General features: G+C 60.7%; 1 protein-coding gene across 1 annotated transcript; it reads left to right on the top strand.

Moving 5' to 3' along the window:
• Positions 1-640: 640 nt before the first annotated feature.
• TLX1 (T cell leukemia homeobox 1) lies at positions 641-6,280 on the top strand. Its single transcript, XM_041745222.1, has 3 exons — positions 641-1,429; positions 3,560-3,761; positions 5,877-6,280. Exons 1-3 carry the CDS (start codon positions 841-843, stop codon positions 6,097-6,099), a joined length of 1,014 nt encoding a protein of 337 aa, XP_041601156.1. The 5' UTR covers positions 641-840; the 3' UTR covers positions 6,100-6,280.
• Positions 6,281-11,112: the final 4,832 nt, after the last annotated feature.

Genomic DNA, 11,112 nt, shown 5'->3' with positions numbered 1-11,112 from the left:
ATATAGCCAGTTATTCATAGGCTTGTGTTTTTAAAAAGGACAAGCCTGAACTCACCTTCCTGCCTCAGGGGCCTGGGCTCCATACCTGGGGAGTAGACAGTCTTCTACTTTCTAACAGGCCAGACTTGAAGTTTGGAGTAAATCCTCTTGTTGAAGGACAGACGCTTCCCAGCTGAGCCCTTGGGGAGATTCTCCAGTAGCGCAGGGACACCCTTCCCCAGAGGCCTAGTAAGCCAGACCCCTATGGCCCAATTCAGAGTGAGGAGAGACTCCTGCCAGGCTGGGAAGAGGGCTCTGTCCTCCACCTCCTTGGGTCCGTCTGTTTACGGTTCTCTGGGAATGGCCGCCTCCTGTTCTTTTTCGCTCTTACGTCTCTGAATCCCATCTTCTCTCTCTTCCCGAACTACTTCTCCGAGCCTCAGTCTCGGTCCCTCGGTCTGGCTCCTGCATCAGTCTCGGCTCCCGGCCTCCCTCTCCCCCTCTCCGCCCCTCCCCCGCGCTGTCATTCACCCCGCTCCTCTCCACGCACAGCCAATGGAGAGACCCGGCCGAAACGGCTAGGCTCGCTCGCACCGGGCTTTTTCGCCCTGTGATTGATGTCCCAGAGTCAACATCTAGCTAGCAGCGGGAGAGGGGAAGGAGCAGCCGGAGAGGGGAAGAATACGGCGCCCCCTCTCTCTTCCCCTCCCCCCTACTTTAGCCCTCCGCGCACTTCGCCTCCAAGTCTCCGCACAGCCAGGAACCGCCGCCGCCTCCGCGCCCCTGCGCTCTGCCCACCGAGCCAAACACAGCAAACGCCGCCGCCCAGGCCCCCCCGCGGGGCCGGGGCCGGGGGCCAGCATGGAGCACCTGGGTCCGCACCATCTCCACCCGGGCCACGCGGAGCCCATCAGCTTCGGCATCGACCAGATCCTCAACAGCCCGGACCAAGGCGGCTGCATGGGGCCCGCCTCGCGCCTCCAGGACGGAGAATACGGCCTTGGCTGTTTGGTTGGAGGCGCCTACGCTTACGGCGGCGGGGGCCCCGCGGCCGGGGCGGGGGCCGGGGGCGCGGGGGCCTACGGTGCCGGCGGTCCAAGCGGCCCTGGTGGCCCGGCGAGCGGCGGCGGCGGCGGCGCCTGCAGCATGGGCCCGCTGGCTGGCTCCTACAACGTGAACATGGCCTTGGCGGGAGGCCCCGGTCCCGGCGGCGGCGGTGGTGGCGGCGGGGGCGGCGGCGGCGGCGGCGGGGGGGCCCTGAGCGCTGCGGGGGTGATCCGGGTGCCCGCGCATAGGCCGCTTGCTGGAGCGGTGGCCCACCCTCAGCCTCTGGCTACCGGCTTGCCCACCGTGCCCTCCGTGCCTGCGGTGCCAGGTGTCAACAACCTCACCGGCCTCACCTTCCCCTGGATGGAGAGTAACCGCAGATACACAAAGGACAGGTTCACAGGTGAGTCCGGCCCGCGCGCGCCCCGCCTGGCCGCGGCCCGGGCTCTGCGCTACCTTTCCCCGGCCCGCGGCTCCCCGCGGCCCCTCTGCGCACCAGGTTGCCCAGCTTCTCTTGGTACTTCCCCCAGGCGCAGCCGCCCGCCACCTTTCCACGCTCGCGGAATCGCCACGCTGAAGAGTTCTCCCAGTCTGGGCCCCTCTCGGTCTCTCCCGCAGGACCCCCACTCTGAGAAGCGCTCCCAGGTCCCCTCTCGGAGTCCCTGGGCTCAGTCAGGCGGAGGGAAGGGGGATGTAGCTTCGGGACTACCTTTCGCCCGCATTTGGGGCTCGGGAATCTTGGAGAAAGGGGCGCAATGTGAACAAACTGTTTCTTCCGTCCCGGCCCACGCTCTCTGGCCGAGGCGGGGAGCCCCAGAGTCAGGCGCAAGGGAAGAACAGGTTCCCCACCTCTCGTTCCCTACGCGCGCGCACACACACACACACACACACACCACTTGGCGCTCCGGAGGTCCAGCGCCCGCTGCGCTTGCCCGCCCGGCAGAGGTCGGAGCCTGAGTCCAACAGCAGGGCTGACGGGCCCGTCTTCCCGGATTGCGGGCTTCGTTCGGCTCGGTGGCAGCGTGAGGCTGAGCCTCCTGCTTCGTTTTCGTTCGGTCCCGGCATGGCGTCCTCCCCTCTGGACCCAGCCCTGTTCCCTCCAGTGTGAATAATGCACCCGCCCGGCCCGCGATCGATCGGCGGCCGAAGGACAACTCCTGGGACGATTACGCACTCAGCGCGGCCGGCTGCCGCCCTCCTCGCTGCCAGCTCCGCGCCTTCCTCCGCTCGCCCCGGCTCCCTCCGCTCCCGCTTCCGCTCTCGGCGCTCAGCTCTGGCTCACGCGCGCGCCCTTCTCTCCGGCCTCACTTCCCGCTGCCCCTTAGCATTCCTGGGATCCGAGGCTACGATCCTCGATCCTCCATCCTCCTGCCGAGCCCAGCTCCCAAGCCGGTTGGGAAGTAGCCACGAGCTAAGCCTGGGTTCCTGGCCCGGCCTCAGAGAGAGGAGGCAGGAGGTACGGGCCGCTGCCTTTGGCGACGTGACTCCCATGGGGCTCGGGATCCAGGGCCCAGGGCCCAGGGGTGGAAAGGAGACAGTCAGCTTAGAGCTACACCCTCAGCTAGGAGACCTCAAGGCACCCCAGGCCCCCTGCTCCTGTTCCCGCCTTGCAGCCCTGGCTCACAGGCTGGGTCTGTGGCAAAGGTGGTGGTGGGGGTGCGGTGCAGCAGAGGCAATACAGCGGGTCTGCTCTGGGCCTCCAGGAAGGACGGACCTAAGGTACTCAAGGGATCCCAGTGCCCCAACCCAAGTCCTCTCAGGCCTGGGGAGGCAGAGCCTGCTGCCCTTTCCACTCAACCCACCCAGGCCAGGACAGCCTTGAGGGGCTCTAATCGAACCCTCCAGCCAGAATCTACTGCTCTTGGGTCTCTACAGAGGGCCTACCTGGGGAGCCACAGCCCACCCTAATCTTGCTTCAGGCCTGAAGGAGGTTCTCAGGAAGTGAATCACTGTCACCCTGTGCTGCTTTGTGTTGCCCTGTGTCCTGTTTGTGTCTGCCCCTGTGCCTGTTGTGTCGGATGGGATGTATAGATCTGTAACTTGCCCTTGTGGTATGTGATGTGTCTGTGTATGCTGCTGTGTGGTGGTCGCTCAGGTCAAGACCCGAGCACCCCCCCTCCCCTTGACCAAGCACAGCCTCTGGCTGCTGGGCGGCTTCACTGAGGCTGGAGGCCTGGGGCTATGGGGGACTGTGACCTTTAGCTCGCCTCAAACGTGCCCCTCAAGGAGACTGGGGCGGCGACTGCGCGGGTTCTGGCTGGGCACTTGGGAGCCCCGGGCTAGAGAGGCCTCCGTGGCGGCGGCGGCAGCGGCGTCGGCCTGGCGGGCGGGAGGGGGCCGGTTCCCGCCGCGGGCTTGGAGCCGAGGGCTGACGGGAGGATCGCCGCCCCGCTCCTGGGGTCTAGCCGCTGCGCTCGCTGATCGCGGGGAGTCGGGCCTGGGACGCCTCCTGACGCTCTGCCGCTTGCCTCTGCCGTCTGTCTGTCTCCCGCTCCAGTGGCCCTCTCACCCTTCACTGTAACACGCCGTATAGGTCACCCCTATCAGAACCGGACGCCCCCCAAGAAGAAGAAGCCGCGCACGTCCTTCACGCGCCTGCAGATCTGCGAGCTGGAGAAGCGCTTCCACCGCCAGAAGTACCTGGCTTCGGCCGAGCGCGCCGCCCTGGCCAAGGCGCTCAAAATGACCGACGCTCAGGTCAAAACCTGGTTCCAGAACCGGCGGACGAAGTGGAGGTGAGCGCGCTGGGCGGGCGGCTCTCTGCCCCGGGGTCTCTACTGGGGCGGTCGCACCCCGTTTGCTCGCCGGCTTCCGATCGGCCCCCTCTAGGCTTGCCGGCGCCCGGGGTGGGGCTGGAGAGCCCTGGCTCTGTTTTACCGGAGGCTTCTTGGCTTTCTGGCCGACGTGCTCAGTGCGGGTGTAGACGCGGCCGGTCGCCGCCGCTGCTGGGGGAGACAGCGGGGCCAGAGCTCAGTCCATGCAGTCTGCGCTTTGCAGACCAGCGAGTCCTGAGGGACTTTTTGTTTGCGCAAACTCGCGCTTTCAAAGATGCCTCTTCCACCGAGGCCGGAGGCCGGATGGCCCGCGCCTTGTTTCTGCGCCTCAGCCGGGGCTCCAGGCGGGGCGGCCAGGCCCCAGACCCGGGCCCTGCTGACTCCCTCCTCCCCCGGCTCTCCGCCCGCCCTCACGCAGCGGGTCCCCCACCCTGGAAGAGGAAAATCAATCCGCGCCGGCTGCGGAGGGGTTTTGGAGAGTCCCACTGAAAGAGGGATCAATTAGGAGCAGATGGGTGTGCGTGAGACACACACATTTACCCTTCTCCCGTCACACACCCACAACCACACTACCCCCCCCACACCTCTCTGTCTCTCTCAACGCGGCCCACACTCCTTGCCAGATTCAATCGCCGCGTACCGGCGCCTTCTCCAGTTGCGCCCACTTGCACCCCTGTACCCTCGCGCACAGCGGCCCGCATACTCCGTTCCACAGGCGCGAGAAGTTTCTCGCCAGCTCAGGCCTCAGGGCGGAGAGCGCAGGAGAGTCTCGGCGAAGTCCGCGGCTCTGGGCCCAGCCGGCCTAGCGCTGGAGGAAGGAATCGGGAGTTGTCTCTTTTTTTGAATGAAGGCGAGGAATCTGCCCGGGATTCCGACGTTGTGGCCACAAAGGAAGCCACTGCCCCACGACTCTGCCCACCCCCCTGCTTTCCTGGGGAAGACATGGGGGTCATGGCTTCAGACCTCTGGAAGGCTAGCTAAAGAGGTGTAGCAAGGGCTAGCTGAATAGGGGTGCGGCCACTACTGTTCCCAAGCCCCCCCACCCCCACCCCAGGCTGCAGCCTCAGCCAGGAGAGGGAGAAGGCAAGCCCCTGGAAGAGGGGCTGAGAGAGGGGAGGGGGCAAAGATAAATAGCTCACCCCAAGGAGAAAAGGAAAACACAGGCAGCCTGAAGAAGTCTTAGGATAATAAAGGAAAGCAATGGATCATTAAGCCTCATTTTCGTTTTAAACAAATTCTCCTAATTCTGAGAGAACGAAAGAAGTGGGGGTGAGAGGAAAAAAGGAGATCCAGGCACAAAGCCTAAAAGGAAGAGAACCAGTCCGGCCGTTTGAAATGCAGGAAAGGGGGTTAGGACGACAGTCAGACTCGCGGAGCAAAAGGCAAGAAGGGGCGGCGGGAAAGAGGCCGGCGGCCACCGCTGGGAGAGGCCCTCGCCGGCTTCGCGCGGCTTCATCGATCGCCTACAAATTGCTTCTGGAGGCCCCCGGGACTCCCATTAGGTCTGTCCACCTTAGAGACAGACGTTTGATCTCAGTTGACGGGGTGGAGGGGAGGCTTTAAATGGAATAAGTGAGTCATCGCCTCCCCGCACCGCTTCAGAGGAAGGCGGCTGGTCCGGCGGGAGTCCCGGCCGGGCGCGGGGCTCGGGGCAGGAGGTAGGAAGCCTGCCACAGGCTCGCAGAGGAAAGGGGGAGCCGAGAGGTCAGGCCAAGCAGCTCCTAATCCACAGCCCCCGCCGTCTCTGCCCTGGGCTGGTGGGGAGGGTGGTGCGCCTTAGGCTTGGGACAGCGCAGCTCGGGAGGGGAGAGATGCCATCCTCCCCTGGGAAGGGGAGGCTAGTGGGAAGGGGGGGACCAGATGCTTGGGCCTAGCAGCAGATTGTCCTACTGGGTACCTGCACTCCTTTGACTTTTGGGGTTTCCAGTCTGTTGGGGAATCAGGACCCTCCAAATAAGGGTGTGTGTTAAAAGGGCCCAAGCTAGAGCTGGGGAGGGCTGTGAAGGGAGCAGTGTAAGTCCAGGCTATCTCCCCAGAGCGTACCGAAGCATCGGTAACGGCTTATCCCCGGTGCAGGCGGCAGACCGCGGAGGAGCGTGAGGCTGAGAGGCAGCAGGCAAACCGCATTCTCCTGCAGCTGCAGCAAGAGGCCTTCCAGAAGAGTCTGGCGCAGCCGTTGCCTGCCGACCCACTGTGCGTGCACAACTCTTCACTCTTCGCCCTGCAGAACCTGCAGCCATGGTCTGACGACTCCACCAAGATCACCAGCGTCACATCCGTGGCGTCGGCCTGCGAGTGAGCCTGCCTGCTACTGCCGGGCGAAAGCCAGCGTCCAGCCGTGGGGTGGTGGAGGCTGAGAGCCAGGACTTTCCGTCCCCCCTCCCGCTTCAGACTGCACGCGGGAGGGGGACGCGGCACCCCTCCACACCGGCCTGTGCTCCTGCCCACGCTGTTTTCTCTTCGGTGGAAAAAAAAAAGAGCACGGGAGGGAAACAGGGACACGGGACCTCCTTCCAGACACCTAAGTGGTCCCGTGCCCTCTGGAACTGTTCAGAGTCCTCTCAGTTTGCATCTATTCTATTTTATTCTGATTTTTAACGTGGGACTGAGAGAAGCAGAGGAGGTGGGGGAAGAAGAGCTTCTGGGGTCTTCAGAAGACAGCATGGGCTGTCATTTGAAATTGCTCTGGGGAGACTCCCACTGTATTCCACTCTCCATCACACACGCACCCAAAGTCCCACCCAGAGGTGATGTTACTGTCCCTCCTGGTGTCACCCAGAGTCAAACACAGAGGACCTATGGCCAAGTGTCATGCACACATAGGGCCATCGCCTTCACACCCTTGATTCTCACTATCAGGCATAAGCTAGGGGTGACCCAGCTTCCTTGTGAACAGCATGGCACTTCTCACAAACACAAGGCTACAGCCGCACTGTGACACACTATCCCACACACAACAGCACCACAACCTGCCAGGCCCCCATCACACATCCTAGCTGCACCCAGGTACGCACAGGCAGGTTTTCATACAAACTCAGCCTTTTTCTCCAGATCCTGTTCATAGGGGAGTTTAAGTTATGCACTTATAAGGTGTTTTCTGTGTAACCATTTTATAAAGTGCTTGTGTAATTTATGTGAAAAAAAAATAAAACCCTCCGGATCCGGAGCGAGGGCTGCCTGTGCCTTGCTGAGCCCAGCACATTGCAGCTACTGGGGTTTGGTGTGAAATGGTGCTGCTGGGGCAGCTTCTGTGTCTGAGCATGAGGAACATCTGGGGGCCAGAATCTGCAGGCTCTGGAGAGAGGGAAGGAGGGGGACAGAGAAGGCAGACTTGAGGAAAGGAAGGAGTGCCAGGCTCTCCTGGGATGGCTAATGCTCAAGAGAATATACTATCTTTGGGTACAAGGGTTGTGGGTGTGCATTGTGTGTGTGCTGGTGTGGACTATCAGGATGATACTGATAATGAATGTAATAGTGTTTAAGTGTGTCATTGTGTTTGCAATTATTGTGAGTGCTGGTTTCTGCTTAAGTTGCAAATCGAAACTATCATTGTACGCATGAACTTGCAGCAGTGTGTGTAACCGTGTGCGAATGCAACTGTGTCTTTTTAGGTTATTGTGATCATCCACCCGTATATGTGACTGTATGAATCATGTGTTAATGTGTTAATTCATTGCTTCTCCGAATCTATTTTTGTGTTAAATGCGTGAATGTTTGTAATTGTGAATCATCTGTAATTGTATGAATATAATTGTGTGTGATATGTAATCATGTGTGACATGTAATCATATATAAGATGTGTGTTTTACTGCATATATGTGTGACAGTATGTAATGGGGGAGTGAATTAGGGGGGAGTGTGGATCATTGTGGGTGACTCTTCCTGCAGGTGAGTGTGTGTGGTTGTGACTTCGTGGATGTAAATGTGTAATACTGGTGTGGGGGGAGGGTCTAAAGCAGGGTGTGCAGATACACTGGAGGGAGGGTATAGGGGTTCTGGGGTTCTAGGCCCTTAGCCTGCAAGCCACACAGGTTGGAGCACAGTAAGTCAGTATGTGGGCCAGGATCCTCTGTGGTGCTCTGAATAGGACTTCCCACTCGGAGCACTAGTCTAGCCTAGGAGAGATTTGAATGAGTGACTTCCTAGGGACCTTCAGGGAAGCCCCAGACCACTCCAGCCAGGAGAGCAGCCACAGTACACAACATTCCCTATAACATCTAGTCCCCCACCTACTAGATGAATCTCAGGTACACAAAACTGACTTGGGCCTGCTTTTCTGGAAGAAGCTAGATGGTGGAGGGTCTGGGGACATGCCATCCTGGGGTAATAAAGTGGTGGGGAATAGGAGGCTCTTTCTTTGGGACGGGAGAGTGAGAGAACTTTGTGACTAGAAACTAGGAGTGAGTGGGTGTGGGTCTTGTTCAGGTATACAGAGCTGTGTGTACCCAGAGGGGTTGGAGGAATCACAGAAACTATCAGAGACACTGTCCTTAATCCCTGCCCAGGCTGCCATCCTGGACCTGCCATACCACAACCACAGGGGGACAAAGCACAGCAACCTCCTACCCTAGGAGCCCCAAGGGGAAATTTGACTAGGAGAGGCAGTGCTCATCCATCCCTCATTCTTGGCCCCCTTGGAGCCTGATTTCAGGAGAAGAGGATTCTGGATCCAAAGGACTAAGCCTGGCCCTCCTGCTCCTGCCTCCCAGGTCCACCAAGTCACCAGGCAGGGCCCTGACAAGCTGTGTTGGTTGTGGGGAGAAAGTTCTGGCCACAATACTGGGTCTGCAAGCCGGCTTCCAGCCCGCACCAGTTGAAACACCCAGTACCTGGCTGGAAGAGATCCGGAAATGGCCTCCCGGAACCACCGAATTCGTTTCCCTCTGCCTGGGCAGGTCTAGATGATCCCTCCTCTCCAGCAAGGACTGAAGCCGCCTGGCCCACACTTTCTCTGCGTGATGCCATATCTTCCTCATTTGTGTCTTTAAGACGCACCTTTAGTGCCTCCCAGCTGTAAGATTCCAGAGTCTCTGAAGCTGAGACTGGAGCCTTCCTCCCACCTCCCAATCCCCAGGATCCCTGGAGAGGCTGCTGGCGGGAGGCTGCTGGATATTTTCTGGCTATCGCCTGTCCAGATGAGGAGCAGAGGCAGGAGTGCAGCATAGTTGCGCCGCACAAAAACGACCCCCAAGCCCCCTCCAAAGTCCAGGCTTTGCCCCCAACCCCTTCTCCCCTCTTAAGAGACAAACTGAGCAAAATTAGATATCATACACCCCTCCCCATAATACCTCCTACCTCCTAGATCTTCACAAACAGCTAGGGTTCACGGGAGCACAGGGGCGTATGCCCCCTTCTGCCCCACTGCTCTCTGACTCCATCCAGCTTGTCAGAGACTCGAGAAGCCGGCGCCCCCCAGGCGGGGATCCCCAGCCCTGGGGCCCTGCGTCCACCGCTGGAGGCCACCCGGGGTCCTCGCTGGCTCTCAGCACTCGCTGGCTGCTGGAGGCCGGGGTCGCGCACTCCTGGGGCCCCTCCCACACGCCCAGGCCCTGGGGCCAGGCGTCCCGGGGGTGCCAGACTCCCCGGGGCACCCGGGCTCTGGGCGCCCTGGGGCCACGCACGACTTCCCTGTCTCCGCCGGGAATTCGTTGGGACGGAATCTCGGCGAATCCCGCGTCGGCCGAGGGCCGCGCAGCGGGGAAAGACCAGGACGGCGGCGAAGCCCCACGGGGGCAGCTGGACCCCACACCCCGCCCCCAGCGGAGCGGAGGCTGGTGGGGAGGGGGCTGCGAGGGTCAAAGACAGGGCCAACCGCCCGCAGCCAGAAGCTCAGCACTCCCGGCCTGCCACCGCGCCCGCCCGAAACGGTCGGTCGGGCTCTGTTCAAAAATAGAAAAGGAACTTCAGTATCCGCATAATTGTGTGGAGCGGTGCGGAAAGAGAAGAGGAATTAACGAACCTGCCTGAGCAGAAAGGTCCGCTTCCTTCCTTGCCTTCAGTGAGCCGACTGCACTGACCAGATTCGGAGGCGAGGGAGCCCTGAGCTCCGGCTCAGACCCGGCGCAGCGCAGCCCGGCGTGGTGGCTGCTGAGTGGGTGGTGGCCTGCGGGGCGCAGAAACCCAGGCGGGGCTGGGGTCGGAGAGGCCCGCGTTGGGCCGCGGGTGGTACACACAGAGAATCTGGCTCAACCTGTTAACTATAATAGCGGCTTTGTGCCGATCTGTGCTGGGGGGCTGTGTGGGCATGGCCTGAGCACTGCCTTGTGATGCCCCTACTGTGGTTGCGGCTGTGGGGCTTTGCCATGGGCCCAGGACTCAGGAGGGCATCCTATTTATGGTGTGACTTGCAGATGGGCAAGGTATGTTCCAGGTGTATGAGCCCACTAAGAGGGACTCCCTCCAGGCTGTGCAGAGCTGGAGCAGCTGGTATTCGGCTGCAGCGCTATGGGGTGTTTGTGCATGTGGGGGGCGGGAGCTGGGGCCCCCGTACTGCCTTGAGGGCCCCTCAGGCCAGGTGCTGGAGGAAACCCCCTCTCTTATGCTCTGCTCCTCCTGCTCTCCTCACACCCACCTTCAGACACTATTCACTCCCACGCAGCCCTCAGAGTCTTGCTCCCTGAACAGCTCAGTTTGGAGCCACACAGCCAGGCCGCTTCTCCCGGCAACTAAAAGGAGTTTCTTCCGTTTTGTCCCACCTGCCCCCCCCCCCATGGCTTGAATCTACTGCCCAATTCCAGCCCTGGGAGGCCCTGGCACCACCCCCCTGCACCCACACCTGAACTCATCCTGGGGAGCCTCATCAGAACTGACTGAGCAGGGATCCCTGGGTGGCGCAGCGGTTTGGCGCCTGCCTTTAGCCCAGGGCGCGATCCTGGAGACCCGGGATGGGATCCCATGTCGGGCTCCCGGTGCATGGAGCCTGCTTCTCCCTCTGCCTGTGTCTCTGCCTCTCTCTCTCTCTCTCTCTCTCTCTCTCTGTGTGTGTGTGACTATCATAAATAAATAAAAATTAAAAAAAAAAAAGAACTGACTGAGCAAGGGCTAGAGCCAGTTTGGATTTTCCAAGGAGCTCAGAGCAGAATCTTTAAGAAAGTACGTAAGATGGAGGGGGGAGGGTGGTGAGTGGAAGGAGCGGTGGTTTACCCATGTTGTGTTGAGGGGTGCCTACAAACTCACATCTCCTCAGTCACAGCCTGCATCGCTACAACCTCACATATGGCCTCCCACTATGCAGCCCTTGGGCTGTGCGATATTGCACAAGGGGAGGGAGCTACAGGTGTGCGGGTGCTAGGCACACAGACATACAATCTCC

This window comes from Vulpes lagopus, chromosome 2, assembly GCF_018345385.1.
Source record: "Vulpes lagopus strain Blue_001 chromosome 2, ASM1834538v1, whole genome shotgun sequence".
NCBI lineage: Eukaryota > Metazoa > Chordata > Mammalia > Carnivora > Canidae > Vulpes > Vulpes lagopus.
The sequence above is the reverse complement of the archived record's forward strand: the minus strand, read 5'-3'. Positions and strand labels throughout refer to the sequence as shown.